We start from the raw sequence: 19,317 nt of genomic DNA, 5'->3' as shown, positions 1-19,317 counted from the left end.
AATGTAATTGAACAGAGAAACGTTCACCCCATTTGAAAGGTTGACTGAAACAATACGTGTCATATTTAAAAGACAATGCACTTGCTGTCTTAGACAGTATTCCCAAACAGTCTTTGACTGGTTATTCAGTACAACAGCCATTTTGCTTTATTGAATGTTTTGCAACATAAAAACAAATTGAACACAGCTCAGGATTTGGGCCGCCTGTGTGATTCTACAAGAAGATACACATATATATATATATAATATATATATATATTATATATATATATATATATATATATATATATATATATATATATATATATATATATATATATATATATATATATATATATATATATATATATATATATATATATATATATATATATATATATATATATATATATATATCTCCACTTTCAGTATTCAGCAAACAATTGCTACAAAGCAAGTTATTTTGTCTTTATCAGTTGTGCCTTGATGCCAAGTAAATTCTTTTTCAGGGTCATGTTTAGGTCCAAGAAGTTTATTTTCATTGTGTCTTTCTGTACAATAACTATATATAACATTTCACAGAGTGAGAAGAGGCTGACCTTGCATCCCACCCAATGTGTTTGGAAGTACAGAAAATCCATACAACAAATGACTGGGTGAAACAAAAACAAATTATATAAGTTATTACACTATTACATATCAACTGCATATCCGGTTAGGTTATTACATTACATAAGGGATTTAGACAAGATAGGTGCATTGTGTAAAACAAGAACTATAACAATGGCCAAATTTACAAAAGCACCACAATTCTAAATAATCTGGTTGCACTAATCAGTCTTTTGACAAATCACATCAGGTCTCACTTTAAAGCACATTAGATCTTAGTTTAGTCAAAAGACCAATTTGTGGGAAAAAGATCAGAATCTGGATGCCGGTGTAGAGAAGTCTGAATTTGCCCCGTATCATAAATGTATCCTTTGTAATTCCATAAAACTAGAGAAGGCACCAAACAACCTTAGGGAACCCTCCTCCCATTGTACATGAATAATATTAAGACATCAATTGATGTTATCCCCATAATCTGTGCAACAAAGCTTCAGAGGTTAGAAAGTGTTGAGTTGGAGAATCACTTCTAAACGTGTAGAGGAAAGCAAACAATTGGGCATTTTAAGCTTTGTTCACACGGCAGGCTTTCATTCTCAAAATCCTTGACATTTTTCCGATCTGTTTTGGAATACAATCTGTTTAAATTGAACGTTACAAAAGACCAAATTATATTTTCAGACAGACGCCATTTACTGACATGCTATACCAGTTGCCGTAGCAATGACATTGTATGTGCGAAGTGAGTAGTAAGAATATGGTTTGTGTGTAGGTGGTGAAGGCTGGTTGGTCTTGGTTTTCATTCTTCATCTCACTCAATGTGATGTAGCAAGCTGAAGTGAGAACAGTGCGCACCATGCCTTCCCAAGTTGCTTTAATGGTCTGAAATAAACTAAACCAAGGTACTGCACAGTGATTCCATTTCGTTTTTGCCTTCAGAATGTAATGACAAAAACATTTGATATCAATCAGATATGGTAAAACGTGATTTGAGTCCCATCCAACTGCAAGTGTGAACAATGCTTCTGTGTTACTTATGCTGCTTTAACTAATGCAAAAGACCCCTACAAAAAGGTTGTTTGCTATCATTTGAGAGTTACTGTATGAATGTCACATCTCTCCTTGTAGCGTTTTGAATTGTTACAATATATACAAACAGGGTAAGTATGTCATTTTCCACAGAGACAATGACATATCATGGTGAAGGCTGAACATTAACTATACCCAGTCACCACCATGGTCAGAGACCTAGACTCCATTCTGGATTATATGCCAGTGGTCTCCAACTCGGTTTCTGGAGAACTACCTTCCTGTAGCTTTTTGCTCCAACCCCAGTTATAACTAATATAATTGAACTTTTTAACCAGCTAATAACTAGAATCAGGTGGGCTAAGTTAAGGTTGGAGCAAAAACATGCAGTACAGATAGCTCTCCAGGAAAAGAGTTGGAGACCTCAGATACAACACCCCCACCGAGGAATTCAAGATCCCATGAGCCTTTGGCACAGTATCATCGTTGATGTCGGGCACCATCAATGGGACTGCAGGATGACACCAAGCGTCTTCACTGTGACATTCATGGCATTCACAGCAGCCGTGGCTACCACAGGCAAATCTCTAGCTACTCTCTGGATGGGGGGCAGGTTGGGTCCTTCTAATGTGTCCAAAATACCTTCAGATTAAATGGGGGGAAACAAATGTGTTACTAGAATGGATGACTATTGAAGACAAACTGGTCAATAACTTTTTATCATACTGAACTCATCCAATTCAAGACCCAGTTTAAGAATATACCTGAGAGGGTCTTTGAATAGAAGCAATTAAAATGTGTTTAAAAGTGGATCAGGGGAGTCTGCTCAATTATCAGAGGTCACAGTACTTTAGAAGATGCATGCCCACTGCAATTAAATACTGGATGACCTTTTTTAAAATAAAAAAACGATGCCTGGGACAAACCACCAAAAATCTGTCCCAGCTGCAAACACTTAAGGTGGTATCACTTGGCCTCATTTCATTAAGAGCCACAAAGCAAGAACGCTGACCTATTCATTGATATTCAAACTCCTAGTCTGAGATGCGTTGTGAATCCGCCCCATTCTCTGAGAAATCTTACCTTCAACAATCTTGTGGTAAGCGAAGTGCAGGTAGAGCAGGAACAGCATATGCAGTGCTGCCAATGTTCCACAGAGGATTAAACGGGGGGTTTGACCCACAGTCCGAGATATGATAGCAGCAACCTGAGACGAAGGGAGAATGTGAGAGAGACACCGACCACCAATGCCATAATGTAAATGTCAGCTGAGTGTTTGGGTTTCAGTGGAGGCTCCTCGGAGTTGTAGGACTACATTTGACCACTCACCATCCGCAATGTGGAGAGTCCTCCAATCACCAGCCACAAAATGTAGAACAGGGAGTGGAAGTGGACGTTGTAAGTGACGAAAAGGACCACGCAGTGTCCGAAGAGACCATAACCCTGTTTGGGGGAGGGGGAGGAGTTCAATGCAGCAGTGACGACCGGGATTCATTGCATTTTTTACTTATTACATAGGGATGATTTCTCTCTCACCAGCAGAGACAACATCTGGAGCATGGTAATCTGGGCATTGCATAGGTATGCCAGGAAGTAGATGAAGGAGGAAACTCCCAGCCAGTAACCAAAGCACGTCCCTATGGCGGTTCCCATTAGAGTGCCTTCTCTCTGTCCGGGTAAAAAAGACATACAGCAGGAGGGGGGAAGATGGTTTGTACATTGATGATAAAGAAAATGACTGTATGAAATTAATTCTAAAATAATTAGCTATATTGTATGCAAAAAAAATCTAAAAGCTATTGTCAGCTGCTTAGAAAAATAAAGTTGTGCTTAAAAGTTTGCATGCCCTTGGAGAATTGGTAATATATGTACCATTTGTAAAGAAAACATGAATGAGCAGGCAAAACATTTTATTTCTTATGGGAGTCACATTCAACTGTAGGTCATAACAGAATGGCACAATCATAAAACAAAACATGGCAACAAAGAACAAAATGAATGGACCCCTGTTCAAAAGTCTGCATACCCTTAGTTCTTAATACTGTGTATTGCCACCTTTAGCATCAATGAAAGTGTGCAGTCTTTTGTAATAGTTGTCTATGAGGCCCTGAATTCTTGCAGGTGGTATAGCTGCCCATTTGTCTCAAAATGCCAAAATCTTTGGTCGTCTTCTATGAACCACACGTTTGAGATCTCCCCAGAGTGGCTCGATGATATTAAGGTCAAGAGAATGTGATGGCCACTCTAGAACTTTGGCCTTGTGCCGTGTCATTGTCGTGCAGGAAAGTCCAATGCGCAGGAGCGTCCCATGCGCAGCATTTGTGCAGAAGAATGCTAATTGTCTGCCAGTATTCTCTGATAACATGCTGCATTCATCTTGCCATACATTTTCACAAGAATCCCAGTGCCTTTAGAGATCACACACCCCGAAAACATCAGTGAGCCACCACCATGCCTCACAGTAGGGATGGTATTCTGTTCACTATAGGCCTTGTTGACCTCTCTCCAAACATAGCGCTTATGGTTGTGACCATAAAGCTCTATTTTGGTCTTGTAACTCCAAATTACAGTGTGCCAGAGGCTGTGAGGCGTGTAAAGTTGTCGGGCATATTGTAACCAGGCTTTTTTGTAGCATTGGCACAGTTAAGGGTTCTTTCTGGCAACTCGACCATGGAGCTCATTTTTGTTCAAGTATCGACGTATTGTTCCCCTTGAAACAGCCACACCATCCTTTTCCAGAGCAGCTTGTATTTCTCCTGAAGAAAAAACCTGTGGGTTTTTCTTTGGCAGTTCAATTATTCTGGCAGTTTTGTCTGAAATCTTTCTTGGTCTACCTGACCTTGGCTTGGTATCAAGAGATCCCCGCATTTTCCACTTTTAATAGGTGATTGAACAGTAATGACTGGCATTTGCAAGGCTTTAGATATTTGTTTATATCCTTTTCCATCTTTATAAAGTTCCATTACCTTGTTACGCAGGTCTTTTGACAGTTCTTTTCAGCTCCCCATAGCTCAGTATCGAGCCTGCTCAGTGCAGCCACATGAGAGTTACCAAACTCATTGATACACAGACACCTATTTATACACAGACACCTATTTCAATTTAAAAAGTCACAGGTGTGGGAAATTCACCTTTAATTGCGCAATTTGGGTGATTTCTGTCCTCATTATGATTTGAAAAGGAGACAAACAACTATGTGATTATAAATGGCTTCATATGATCACTATCCTTCAATAAAAGACTGGTCATATTTTCAAACAATTACTGCCTCTAATTACTGTCTCTAAAAATACAATTCTTAATTTCAACAGTATTATAGAACATTTCTTTTTTTTTTAAACAGAAACCTAATATATCATTTTAAATCACAAAATTGACAACCTAATGTCTGCAAGATCACATAAAATTACAGGAAGCGTAACTGTAACAGTCATAGCATCAGACCAGCAGATTGAATCACAGAGCCGGCAAAGACATTTGTTTTTCTGTCCCAACACAGCGTTTAACTGAAATTGCTTCCAGGTTGTTGTTGTAAATGAGAATGTGTTCTTAGTTAACTCAGCGGGTAAAATAAAAGTGGGGAAAAAAACAACATTAACATGCATTTTCCATCGACAGTATGAGTTCAGGTCTCTTACAATAACCGTTCCTGATGTCTTCATTCCGTGCAGGAGGATGGCCACCAAAGTGAACACCAACATCATTGGCCCATACAGCTCCCCAGCAATCTTCTAAAATAGGAAAATAGGAGCGGTGAATTAATTCATATTTCCTTAACTGGCCGGGTAAGCTATGAAACTCTCCAGCATGTGAAAAAAACGTGGGAAGAGAAAACAACCCTCACCTGTGGAAAATTGATCATGCGGATGGGAATCATTGATTCAATCAGCCTAGGGTAGAATAAAGGCATACATGTCAGGAATGGACAGGTAACATGCTGTGATTGCATCATCATTGGTAGCAGACTTACCTGTTCCTAACTTGTATAGGTTCTACATCAAAGTAGGGACGGAGAATGTCTATGTTGGCATATAGGTTGAATGCCTTAGAAGCCTGGCGCTTCCCTGCTTGCCACACCTAAGAGGATTAAAAAACATTTGTTGTAAATCAATGCACGATGGTGTCAGCAAAGTCAAAGTTTAGACAACATTATCCAGACAAGACAATTAATTGAGACACTCTCCCCCATTATTTTACCAGATAAGGTGACTTAGAACACATGAGTTACACACCTTGCTTAGTGACACAATGCCAGTTTTACCTTGCAGTTCAGGGATTCAATCTAGCAGCCTTTCCCTTACTTTTCACATGCTCAAACAGTTTGGCTACCTGTTGCCCCTTAATTACTACCATATAATATTGGTTAAGACATTTCATAATGAATGTGACATTTATGCCCACACTCAGCATTACAGATTTTCTCATCTCACCTCATCTGCCACCTGTCTCCCCAGCTGTCCCTTGATACCCTTCATGCCCAGAAACTCGCCATCTTCACCAGTCTCTTCTTCAGTCGCTTCTGCCTCAGCTGCCACCTCCTCCTCCTCCTTCATGCGCTGGTGCATCTCGCCCATGTCCTCAAAACTGGAGCCTGATGTGTCATCCATGTTCTCCATGTCAATCACAGCTGAGCCCGTACCCTGGTAAGACATATAGTTTTAGAACTACTGATATTGGAAAATGTAAATGAAATAATTTTTTACAACGACATTGTTAATGTATCCTTTGAAACAGTCACCACGTAAAATGAACGAGGGTGATGAGAAATATAATTGTTTTTGTTTACTGTTACGGTCTTACAATCTTTACCCTGTTAGCTGGCTAACTAGTATGTGATGCTATGATGTATTGCAGGGTGACATTTAACTTCGCAACACGAAATACTGTGTACAGTTATGTAAAAAGTAATAATCAAGTGGAAATTCTAGGCTGAACTAAAGCCAGTGAAAGGTAACTAGTTACCTAGCTATTGACCTAACTACTGCTGTAACTTATTGAGGCTAACGCTAGAAGCTAGTAGTGTACCTGGATAATGTTATCATCAAAGCCGCCCCATGGTTCCGTGTTCGTGTTTTTATTTCCATCAGACGAAGCCATCTTTAAGAACAAGTGAACGTGTTCTTGATCCTTTCTAAAAATGAAACTGCACTTTCAAATTTTACATACAAACAACGATTTGTTCATAATAGCATCCGGGTTTGTTAAAAGATAAATAATACGTTCCCAAAAATACCAAACACTACCTGGAGAAATGCGTCAGTCTACGCATACTACGTACTACGTAAAACCTTACATCTCGCGCGACTTTGCAATAATAAAAAATAAAAGAGGTGACCTTTCTCCGTGTTCGAAACGGTTTGAAACCATATACAGTCCCATCTGTAATTACTAAGAAAGTACACAAATGCTCTCTACTACAGTTTAGATTTAAATAAAACAATTATATATGGTTAATATATAGATTATTATCTTTGTTAGGGTAATTGTCTACATTGCTTGCATCATTTAGAAAGGGAAACACTTAATAGTCCCCTTACTTCACTTCAATAGTCCCACTACTTCACAGACAAAATAATATTGTGACAGCTGCCCAGACGGATATTTCTGGTTAATCAAGTGTGTTTCATCACATCAATTGCCCATGTTTGATTCTCAGCTGAATTCAAGTTTAAGTGTCATCCAGTGAGTTTGGAGGCATTTGTATCTGATCAGACAATATGTTTCTGTATACTTCAGAATGAATCCTGCTGCTCTCATCAGCACTCACATCATCAATGAGGAAAAATAAGCCAGTTCCAGTTGCAACCATACAAGCCCAAGAAAAAACACCACATCTGCTGTTTCACAGATGACAATGTATACTTTGTGTCATAGGCAATTTCCTCTTTTTCTCCTCACATTCCTCTTCCATCATTCTGGTACAGGTTCATCTTCAGCTCATCTGTCCATAAGACCTTGCTCCATAACTCTACAAGCTTTATTATTATTATTAGCAAACTATAACCTGGCTGTTCTATTTTTTAGGCACACTAGCAGTATACCTAATGTGGTGTACCCTCTGAAGTTCCGCTTGTGTATTCTTCTTCATATAGTAGTCTTTGAATCTAAGCCTACCTCTGGGAGAGTGCTCCTGATCTTTTGGACTGTTGTTTGTTCTTCACTTTTGAAAGTACTCTTACATGATGCACTTTATTGATCTTTCCAATATTGGTCTACCAGGTTGTTTAGCATTGTTGAGCTCACCAGTGCTTTCTTAGTTCTTCTGATTGTCACAAACAGTTGATTTTGGCATGTGTTATGTTCTGGCTGTGCCTCTGACCTATTTACTGTGATTTATCTGTTTCATGATGGGCAGCTTGATTTGCACTGACAGTTCTTGGTTTCTCATTTTGTCAGACAAAATGCTAAGCCTAGAATGAAGACTCTTAAGACTGTTCTCTTCTGCATGCACTAATAATGCAAACCAACACATCTCCCTAAGAAACAGCTATGAAGCCAATTGTCCAAATAGTTTTGGAACCCTACAGTGGGGCATATCATGCACAAAATGTGTTGACATTACTGTAATCATTAAAGATGACTGTCTTAACTTTAATCCCATAGTCTTCATATCTATTCAAATCTAAAGTGCTGGAATAAAGAGGCAAATAATAATTATTATTATGGTGTTGCTGCCTAAATACTGATAGAGATCACTGTAAACTGTGAGAGGATGCAAAGAGTAGACAATGGACACCCATAGTAAACCACAAAGACAATTCTCATTTTGCTTCACACCTGTTGCATTTCTCAATGAGAAAAACTAGGTCAAATCAGTGAGTTCACTTGCCCATTAAAGCTATTAAGGATTCCTTATGTAAAGCTTTTAAAAAGCCTCTAGAAGGCAGCAAAATCTAGTATTTAGTAGTACAACTATCGCGAGAGATGTTAGAACAGGACATGTGCCTCTCCATATTGTGTAGCAAGGTCAGGACGGTGCGGCTTATTGTCAAAATAAAAGTATTCTAAAATCGGGCTACTTCAGAGTTTGAAATAACTTTGAATACTTAATATTAAATGTTTATACAAATATTAAAAACAATATTAAATATGCCATCTCTCGGTCTTGTCACTGCCTTGTTACTAAAATTATATAGATGTTGCAATCTTGCTGATCAGAAGTTGAATATCGCAGACATTTTATATAGCATCCTAAAAATATAATCAAATTAAAGGCACTATAAATCTATTTTCAGTGTGTGAACTACTGCTGAACTCTAAGTAGAACAGGTTTTAAACAAGGCCCTTTTCACACTGGCCAAGTCAATTGTGGTTTTTCTTGTTCGTGTGTATTGAGAGCTTTTATTTTGAAGATCAATTTGCGGATTGGACATGTTGATGCTGCAAATTTCACGGCGAACACACGCGCCCCAACACATTGACGTTTCGTTAGTGACGTTGTCCCACGCTTGACATTGTGCGGGAGGTGTTACCCCCGGCAAAAGGGGCAATCGACTTTAGTTTTTATTGGTATCAAAAACAAATAAATCCATGTCTTTGAAGTCGAGAGTACAATATAAGTTGCCAAGGTAGGTGTGACCAGCATGATGTAACTTAATTATAATATACACTTTTTGAAACAACGCCGGCACGGTAGCTATCATGTCGTTATGTAATTAGCTAGCTAAGTTAGCTCGATGGTACGTTAATGCTAACTAGTTATTGACAGTATTCAAATAGCTAATTGAGCAGGCTCAATAATAGCCTGCATTTGGTTTCTTTTTATAGCAACTCTAGCGCTATAAAGACAACATGGCTAGTACTTCTGCTTGGGAACACACGGTGCTTATCCAATTGATTTGGTAATTGTTATAATAAGCAGAACACTTAAACTTTGGACAGTTTGCATAAACATACAGTCAAAAGTTTGAACGTACCGATTCATTCAAGGGTATTTATTTAGTTTTACTATTTTACACATTGTAGAATAATAGTGAAGACATGAAATAACACATGGATTCATGTAGCAAACAAAACATCGGTTATACTGATCAACATAGGTTTCATATGGCAGATTCTTCAAAGTAGCCACCGTTTGTCTTGATGACTGCTTTGCACACTTTGCCTTCTCAATCAGCTTCATGAGGTGGTCACTGGGAATGTATTTCAATTAACAGGTGTGCTTTGAAAGTTGATTTGTGGAATTTCTTTTCTCAATATGTTTGAGTGATGGTGTGGGAATGCTTTGCTGGTGACACTGTTCATTATTAATTTAGAATTCAAGGCATACTCTAACAGCAAGGCTACCACATCAATCTGCAGCAATACACTGTCCCACCAGGTTTGCGCTTTGTGGGACTATCACTTGTTTTTTCAACGGGCATTGACCCAAAACGCACCTCCAGGATGTGTAAAGGTTATTTGACCAAGATGGAGAGTGATGGAGTGTGGCATCAGATGACCTGGCCTCCACAATCACCCGACCCCAACGCAGTTGAGATGCTTTGGGATGAGTTGGACCACAGAGTGAAGGAAAAGCAGCTCAGCATATGTGGGAACTCCTTCAAGGTTGTTGGAAAACCATTCCAGATGACTGCCTCATGAAGCTGGTTGAGAGAATGCAAAGGGTGTGCAAAGCTGTCATCAAGGTGAAGGGTGGCTACTTTAAATGAGTAGGTGTGTCCAAACATTTTACTGGTACTGTACCTTGCAGTCAAGAAGTGGAGCATTTTTCAAATGCACAAATTTACTAGTGACCATTCTGATGGTACTGTAGCCTTTTTATTAATATAATGTAAAGGAATTTAGAAATCACTTGATTGCTTTAGATGTTTAATAGAGAATATTCCGTTTCACCTAGTGTTATTGGTGGATAATCCCTGCACTAATTATCTTGAGAAGACATAATGGCATTAATATAATGATCACAATCAATGATTTTAGGAGATAAAAGTGAAGGGAAAAAAAGGGATTTGCTGACTAGTTTAAAAGGCCATTGTCATCATAGTCCCTGCACTTTTAACGTAGTGTACAGCATGGGTAACTACCGCCAAGTAGTGATGGCCATTCGAGGCTTCATTACCGTTATTCTAGCTGCAGGATATAATGCTAGCAGCGCTAACTCCGATTTTCTTCGTCAAAGTAAAAGCCATCGTTGAAATATATAAGGCAATATGTCAACAGTTTTTTTTAATGTCCGTTCCAATATTGTTCATGTCTGTTCTTTTTTACAGACTAGATTAACTATATGGCCTTATACATTTCAAATATGGCTTTTATTGTGATAAAGAAAAGCTGAGTGTTGCCAGCATAATATCCTGCTGCTAAAATAACGCAAATTAAGCCTCGTTTGGCCGTCACTACTGGCAAGTACTCGGGAGTGGAGTACGTGCGGAATGCAAGAATGATGTTTGCGCGTTCACGATGGCTCTGACGGACACCCTCGTATGACGTAGCATTCGTTCGTGGCACAATACAAAATGAAAGGAAACGACTAAATTTTTAAGCTCTCTTTTGTTTGAGACAAGGGAGCAACATCAGACGATTTAAACGGACATGTATCATTGGGCATACAGCAACATGAGGTAACTATGACCTTGGAATATGTGATTGGATTTGTACGCCGAGTTACTGGAATTCGCCATTTCTGCTATCTCTAAGTCTCTTAGATAGCTACGGAACATAGCCAGCCTGGCCGTTTCGTGTAGGAGCGTGCCTCCATTTTAACTGATAAAATGATTTAAGCACGAATATATTTCTTGATTAACTGGTTGATTGTCATTGGAAGTGTTATGTTGAATTAACCTCGACATTCGTGTGTTCTGATTATAGTCGGAGAAAGTAATCTCGAACTGCCAGAAATAGTTTCAAGTGCTTGCCTTTCCAGAATATAATTAACTTAAATTTTTTTTTTGCAAAAGATTGTCTTGAATGTAGCTACGCACGAATACATTGTATACATTGCTTAAGTCCTATGGCTGAACTTGTACAATGTAGCAAGATCATTGCATTTCACAGTGATAAAAAAAAACGAGGCTACTCCTATTGTTTAACTGCGTGTTTCCAAAGAGTATCATGTCTTTAAAATCAGCCATGGAATGTTGTCAGCTGCTTTGAACAAGAACACACAGTGAGTTGATGTAAACTGAAGTGTTTTGAAAGTTATAGGGAGAATTCATGGCTTCATCACAAGCAGCTTTAAGTATGTTGTTGAACTACAGGCCTAACTACACTTCAATAAACCAAAACAAGAGTAACCTCAATTAGGATGAATGCTAAATCAATTCTAAAGATCTGGTCAGACTCTGGACCGGTGTTTTGCAACAAGTAATCTTCATGTTCATGTTGTGTTGACATAAAAGGCATGCTGAACAGCTGTCCTTAGTTGCTGTGTCAAAACCCAATGGCTGTGAAGGGTAGTGATTGAACACAAGTGTTGAGATGGGGTTTTGTCATGGGCTCAATATTATGACTAGATATGACAAATATAGTGAGATACCTCAAAGCTTTTAAGGACAGTCAATAACAGCCAATTCAGAACTAAGGGCTTTTTCTCCCTTTGAAGTTGAAGTATTAGTAATGGAACAAAACATTTATGGTAGCATTGTGATGTTTTTGATGATATTGTATAATGCTGATTATCATATTTTTTAAATGTTTTTTGACTATCAGAATTTGTTCACATAATCTTTTTGTGATTTCTCTTATCCATCTACAGTAACTATAATCTATTAAATATTTACATAAACGTTCAAAGTTCATTAACATCAAGAATATCAAATACAGAGGTTATTTAACTACAGCAAAGGTTATTTAACTACAGCAAGTGAGTTGGATGAACATTCTGTTACAAATTATGTCACAGGTCCCTGATCTGTGCTATACAGAAATGCCCAATTAGTGCATTTATTGTAGCATTGCGTAGTAAATAGCTACTAAGAGGAAGAAAAAAATTCACTGTCCTCCACTGCATCTTTGTTTATTGATCCACACATTGTCTATTCAACCTAGCCTCTGGACATCGCACTTGAAGTACATACCCATGATTAATTTCTAATGATGCAACAAATTGCTATTTTGAAAGGATGTAAAGAAGAAGTGGAAAAAGGAAAGCAAATAAGAGAGAGCTGGTATGGTGGTTTCTTGGTAAAAGGGAACTGAAAGTGTCTGTCTTTGTGCTGATATAAAAAAAAAATGCTCACACTGTCTGTGAAGACCGTGACATTGACAATTAGTGTGACACCTCTTCACAGGTCATAATTAATCCTGAACAGTCTTTGCTATGTCATGTATGTGCTGATTTGTAATGTCATCAAAACCAAACTTGCATTTCATGGTTAACTGAGGTATGACAGTGAATCGACATTAAGATTCTGCACATATCAACAACATATTACATCGCAGACAGTGGTTGATTAAACAGAGGTAGCACGTAAGGCTACATCTTTGGAAAGAAAACATGAGAAAAATGCTGCTCTACCTAAAACTGTAACATAATATCTAACCCTCTAACTGAACCCTGTCTGCAGAATGTCTGCTGCAGAGGAGCAAGAGAAGGGAGCCCTTGGGCAGTGTGTGCGGGCTCGCTCTCAGCTGGAGGAGGCCATAAGTGAAGTGACGAGGGCTGAGGCCCAGCTCAAAGACAACTCCCGGGAGGTGAGTGAGCCACCATAGGTTCCACCTACAGCACTCAGCCCGCCCACGGATGACCCTGGTCAGATGGCTTAGTAGGAGCCCCCACTGGACTTTCCGGTTGTGTCAGTATCACAGGTCCGGTCAGAGACAATGGGCTCCGTGCTGTAAACATGGTGGTTTTCAGGGATTTGGGACTTTGGTTGGCCAACCCGCTGAGGCACGTGTTTAGGGTGTGTATGTTTTGATGTACTGAGAAACCTTGATTACCTGGAAGGGTAATGATTAGTTTCTCACAAACTGATCCGTGGCATTATTGTATGTCATAAATGTGTCCGGCTTGCTAAACCCTGACAGAGCTGTGCTGTAAAATTGGGTCTTTGTCCTGCTGACGTGACCACAGTTCATAATTAGTATGTGGCTGATGTTGTGAGGATGAGAAGAAGGGCTGGAGAGACCAATCCTTTAAACGTGACCACAGGATGTCACTGGCCAGACCTGCCTTTATAAGGCAGCAGAGAGGCTGTCATAGCAGTCTGAGAGGACCCGGACAGCAGAGCAGCATCCTCTACTCTAGATCACTTCATACCGTGTCCTAGTCGAGAATAATCCAACCTTTTAGGGACTCGCCATTTGAGGACTAGGTAAAACTTTAAAATCGTACCTCATCATTTCAATTGGATAATAGTAGTTTACTCTGTAGGCGGCTGGTATTGCAGCACAAGTCTGCACCTCTGGAGGTTATTGAAGCGATTTGGGCAAAGGAGAGAAATGTCATGGCTAAGACCTAGGATCTGTGTGCACAGATGTTTTCTGGTGTATTCTTTTTACTAATCGATTCTCATTTCTCCCGATGGGGTATCCAGGTGAAGTCCCAGCTTCACAGCTGTATCAGCAGACACCTGGAGTTCATGCGTTCTCGCGAGGTGTGGCTACTGGAGCAGATTGATCTGGTGGAGCAGCTGAAGGGAGAAGCTCTGCAGACACAGCTACAGCAGCTTCACTGGGTGACTACTCTGCTCCGCTCAGAAACCTCTGAAGTTCATGTTCCATTACTTGATTTATTTTTTTACTTCAGTGACCTTCTCCAGTTCTGACCTCCGTTATTTACTCTTCATTCTGCCCGCAGCTTCGAGGACAGTTTGACATCCTCATCCATCAGCTGGAGAACTCCGATAACCACCATCTGGCCAACCAGCTCACCAGCTGCATGGAGAAGTAAGAGCTGGCCAAGTTGCCTCTGTCTAGGATTCAGTTTAGATCAGGAGTTGGCCTTCACAATTATTGTTTACACTTAGTGGCTCTTAAGCCCCCGGTACTTGAGCAATCCTTACAGTTCTTCTGTGTTTGCTTCCATAATACCTCTAATTCTCAGTTAGATGATAGTCACAGGTTGGAACCTGAAAGCCCAGAGCTGTTGATAGATAATGTGTATGTGTGTGTGGTGCCATTTCTCTAAAATGTGTCCCTGCTTGTGTGTTCAGGTTATCTTCTCTGAACCTGACTCCTGAGGAAACTCCTGAGATGAGCTTCCAGGCGGACACTCGCTCCCTGCGTCAGGCCATCACCTCCTTTGGCTCCATTGACACCCAGGTATGTGAACCTAAAAGATGTACACAGTTTACTATCAAGTACACTTCAGTCCAGGCTTAGGTCAGTTTTGATTGGAGAGGTTTAGACTTTGACTGTGTGTTCAGAGGTTGAGCCTCTTTCAGTTACCATGTCCACATAAGGCAGGCTCTTTCAGTTACCATGTCCACATAAGGCAGGCTCTTTCAGTTACCATGTCCACATAAGGCAGGCTCTTTCTGGCCATTTATAACTAACACTTTATAACACTTAGCCATAAAACTGGACCCACTGCCAGTCTGTGTGGAAGTGTGTAATACGTTAAAGGTCTACTTAAAATGTATATGCAGTGTTAGGACGTTAATGAAAGTGTTCAAAGAAACTTAAACGAAAGACCCAACCACCCTGTTTTAGAAAACATTTGATGTTGTTCAGAGGTATAACCTTTAATGTTACTGATATGTTGGGGGAAACCTTGGGGATTGCGGTTTGAGATAATATTGTCAGTTTTGGTCATGCCCACCTAGCTGACTTCCCTGAGCCCTAGTTCGTTAAGCTGTTATGTCTTAATGCTTCTTACGTAATACCCTGTCAGGGTCTCTCAAATGGCCTTTCACTGTGGACAGCCTGCCCTAACTTCCCTTTTCATCTACTCAGCATATAGAAAGAGGCCCCAAGCTGATCACGGCGCCTCAAAGCTCCAATACTACTGAGCGACCTTTGCTTCAACAGGGCTGTCCAGTCGCAGCTAAGAAACAGGTTTGTGCAGCCAATTTTCCAGTCAAATTGTGAATCATTTGGTACACGAGTACTCACAAGCCCGCCTGTTTTGTTTCATGTAGCGGTTGGAGTCTACACCACTTTCAGAGTGGCTCCTTGGAAATTGTCCGGTTACTAGCACGAAATTTGGATACCAGTCAAGCAAGAACCCACAGGATTGGTTGATCACCCGCAAGGATGTTCAGGTGAAATATGACTCAAAATCTACTTGCGGCTCAACTATAATGTATCTACACTGCTCATAGAGAAATGAGTTGTTAACTGTGTCTATTTTCATATGAAAACAAAGTCTGATTCATACCCAAGCTATGACAGTGAAACGCAGTTTAGCGCCTGTGTCACGTTTCTCTGCTTTTTGTCCTCCAGTCATTCTGCCCCATGGCCACTTTTGACTTCCACAAGGCCTGGGGCCAGCTGAAGGACCTGGAGGCGTGGCTACTGAAAGAGAAGACCCCTGGCAGAGAGAGAACCGACAGCAGCTGCAGCACCAACACCAGCTCCACTTTCTCCATTGAGAAGATCGACGAGTCCGAGTTAGACATGGCTCTGGACGAGGAAGAAGAGGGCCTCAAGGAGAAGGAAGATATGGCTGAACTGGAGGAGCTGAGTGACTGGCTCATAACCCCTAATATTGTTGCCAAGGGGACCCCCGGCAACAGCTGCCAGACTTCGGATGCCGACCAGTGGAAGCTGGTCTTCAAGCCTTTCCAGGAGTCCTTTTCGTCCAGCGACTGGCTGCCCAAATCTGACTGTGGCTCGTGCTGTTCCACCCGCACCAAATCAGTGGAGATCGAGAACCTTGGCAACCTTTTGTGTTTGAAGAACCCCCCAGCCTCCGTAGCCATTAATCCTGCCAGCGCCGTGCCCCAGACCCTCACCCCCAGCGCCGTGCCCCAGACCCTCACCCCCAGCGCCGTGCCCCAGACCCTCACCCCCAGCGCCGTGCCCCAGACCCTCACCCCCAGCGCCGTGGAGATCTGGCTGCAGCAGACCATTCCTGTCCAGCAGTCGTGCAGAGCCAACGAGTGCTGCTCCAGCTACTCCCAATGTGTGTGTGATGAGAACTGCGGCAAAGAGGCCCTCTCCGCCTGGCTCCTGAAAAAGGAGGGCCGGGACAAGAATGGGGTTTCCGTGGACAAGAACAACCCCAGCAAGCAATCTGTCTCCTACCACCAAGAGCAAGAACAGAAGGTCCAGGCCATCCTGGAGGCCTGGCTCCACCCTGGCAAGACCAGCCAGACCCTGGGCTCTGCATCCCCAGCCCCTACTTCTCTCTCAGCCTGGGTGTCCTCACCAGCGCCCCAGGAGGAGAAGGCCAGCAGGGAGGAAAACAGTTCCCCGTCCAACGGCCCCAAGACGGAGTGCCCCTTCAGCCGTCCACTGCAGCCAGAGTTCTGGGTCTTACCTGGGAAGACACAAAGCAGCGTGGCTGCCACGCCAAGGCAGGAAGGCAAGAAGGAGCTCCCCGTCACAGACCTGGAGGACAAGTGGCTTCTCCGTAAGAGGGCCAATGCTCAGGTAAGACCAGGGATCGCTGATTCGGATAAGCTTGCTCCTGAAGACAAAGCCAGGTTGTACTGACATACTGTTTCCGCTGGTCTGGTTTTAGGAGAGGCTTGTCCTTCCCACTGTTTGTGATCTGTTCTCATGTATGAAGATCGGCGGAGAACGAGAGAAGTGGCTACACAGTTCACCTATACAGGTAAGAATCTCTACAGTCATTTTTCTCAACAACTCAAATGTGCATTACTTGTTCCTGAATTAAGTATGTTTATTTCCCCCTTCTTTTCCAGATGTGAACAATCTTACATTTTTCCTTTTTGAGGATAAAGGATTTTATTGTGAAGCCAGTTAAATGCTGATTGTCGCACACAATTTTTTTTTGATTTGCCTTTTCCTCTAATGCTTTCTGGAACTGGGCTTCTCTTACTTTATTTTTCTTCTATTTTGATTGTTTTGAAGACTCATTGAAATGTGCTTCCCGGCCCCAGTCTGACGTAGGGACTTGGGTTTGTGGAGATACTGCCAATTATTTCACCATTATCTGATTGATCCAAGCCATTAGTTGTGATGAAATTCTATGAATTTACCTTGTGTAATCAGAGTTCTCAATGTCATGTTAAGCTGGTAGAATGAGCCACGGATCTAAAGCTAATCCCATTTCTACTGTTATTTTCAGTTTGTGATGAAGTGGGTGGTTTGGGGGGACAGAACATTTTTTCTTCACAGAACAGTCAGTCTAGGACTATGTCAGATGCCAAGTCTCCTCCATACTCAAAAAAACAATCAAGATATGTAACCTACTAATTTTATTGTTCCATTTCCTACCATATATATTTTCTTCAGATCTGGTGACATTTTTTTTGGGCTTTAACACCAGCATCTAGCTATCTCTGAAATGGCTTCAAAACATTTTATGCTAATTACAAATTAAATCAATAGGCATTTTCATTTACTGATTCCATCTAACCTCAGAACGACCATGACTCCAGTAGTCTGGTTCATGTGCCTCAAGTTTGCTTTGTCGTATTTAGCGTGTACATTGAATAACAGGGTTGACTTGCCTCCTATATATTACCTGTGTGGATTGCCACCCAAGAGTTCATTGTTCTAATGTTAGAAAATCTGCAAGTGGGAAACAAAGTCCAACAGTCATTCCGTGGATACACAGGCGCAAAGTAGATTGGCTACTCTTGGCTGAATCCAATGAAGCAAACATCTAAACTGCTGCATACTAATCAAAAAACTAATTGTACTGATGATAACCACTAAGTATGTGTCTGAATAATACCTCACGGTGGTTGTCTCTTCGTAGTGTGTAGCCCAAAATGCTTCAGTATCTGCACATGGCTCTTGGTGTGCCAAGGGGAGTTTGATAGGAGATAAATACAATGGTGCTTGATGAATGGTCCTAGTACTGTGATACTAGGAGTGTTTCTTTTCAGTTAATTGGGAGGAGGAGGCCTGTGCAAATGCTTTTTCCTTATTATAAGGTAGAACTACCCCTACATCTCACACACTCTGCTGTGGTACCTATAACATATTTAACTCTTAATAAAAACAAGTAAACCTTGAGTCAGTTGTCTCCTTTTTTAAAATGTGTTGAGTTTGAAAAGATCTAGTTTCCGGTACAGATAGTTGGTCCTAAAAAATGCCTTAGTGCAGCATTTTCCATTGCATTTATGCCAAGCAGGTTGTTTTCAGTGGAATGCAAGGTCCAACCCGATGGACCAACCCGATAGTTCTGTTAACCAACCTGCTCCGTACTGGATAAGTTTAGAGGACTGCCACATTGGATGCCTGGAGAGCCGTTATTGTTCAAGGATAAATCAGTCTGCTGGGCTCCAACCCCGACCCCACCACACCAGCAGAGTAGTACCTGCCCTATGTACATGACTACTGTGAATTACAGAAACTCAGACTCTACGAACATCCTTGTGCAAACTAAGTTGTAAATGTAGGCAATTCTTATTGTCCAGCACAGAATCTTTCAATGTGCTCATGCTAAACATCACATGCCATTTCAACTGGTGTGTATTATATTACCACAATAGTCTTAATGGTTTAGACCAAAATACTTAAATGATAACCTTCACTAGACTTGCCTTGAATACTTTGGAAACTAAAGAGGTGACACTTGTTCTCATTGGTTTATAATCATAATCCAATCATACATTGATGTATTTAGTTTGACAAAAGCACAATTGGAAAATTGAAGCTTTTACATTAAAGATATCAGCTGTC

The 19,317-nt window shown here is 40.9% G+C and overlaps 2 protein-coding genes across 3 annotated transcripts; one reads left to right on the top strand and one right to left on the bottom strand.

Moving 5' to 3' along the window:
- Positions 1 to 495: 495 nt before the first annotated feature.
- yipf3 (Yip1 domain family, member 3) lies at positions 496 to 6,901 on the bottom strand. Its single transcript, XM_010896219.3, has 9 exons — positions 6,640 to 6,901; positions 6,045 to 6,254; positions 5,585 to 5,691; positions 5,459 to 5,504; positions 5,253 to 5,345; positions 3,151 to 3,282; positions 2,944 to 3,057; positions 2,698 to 2,821; positions 496 to 2,256 (listed from the first exon to the last, which is right to left on the bottom strand). The coding sequence occupies exons 1-9, from the start codon at positions 6,709 to 6,711 to the stop codon at positions 2,117 to 2,119; spliced, it is 1,038 nt and encodes a 345-aa protein (XP_010894521.1). The 5' UTR covers positions 6,712 to 6,901; the 3' UTR covers positions 496 to 2,116.
- A 2,130-nt stretch (positions 6,902 to 9,031) lies between these two features.
- On the top strand, positions 9,032 to 18,648 carry ncoa4 (nuclear receptor coactivator 4). 2 transcript variants are annotated; one of them, XM_010896217.3, is made up of 10 exons: positions 9,032 to 9,182; positions 13,122 to 13,248; positions 14,091 to 14,231; positions 14,354 to 14,442; positions 14,709 to 14,817; positions 15,451 to 15,552; positions 15,636 to 15,758; positions 15,940 to 17,091; positions 17,183 to 17,275; positions 17,367 to 18,648. In XM_010896217.3, exons 1-10 carry the CDS (start codon positions 9,145 to 9,147, stop codon positions 17,370 to 17,372), a joined length of 1,980 nt encoding a protein of 659 aa, XP_010894519.2. In that variant the 5' UTR covers positions 9,032 to 9,144; the 3' UTR covers positions 17,373 to 18,648. The 2 variants fall into 2 exon arrangements, with proteins under 2 accessions (XP_010894519.2, XP_010894520.2); XM_010896218.5 differs by lacking the exon at positions 9,032 to 9,182 and adding an exon at positions 10,962 to 11,177.
- Positions 18,649 to 19,317: the final 669 nt, after the last annotated feature.

Source organism: Esox lucius, chromosome 6 (assembly GCF_011004845.1).
Source record: "Esox lucius isolate fEsoLuc1 chromosome 6, fEsoLuc1.pri, whole genome shotgun sequence".
Taxonomy (NCBI): domain Eukaryota; kingdom Metazoa; phylum Chordata; class Actinopteri; order Esociformes; family Esocidae; genus Esox; species Esox lucius.
The sequence above is the reverse complement of the archived record's forward strand: the minus strand, read 5'-3'. Positions and strand labels throughout refer to the sequence as shown.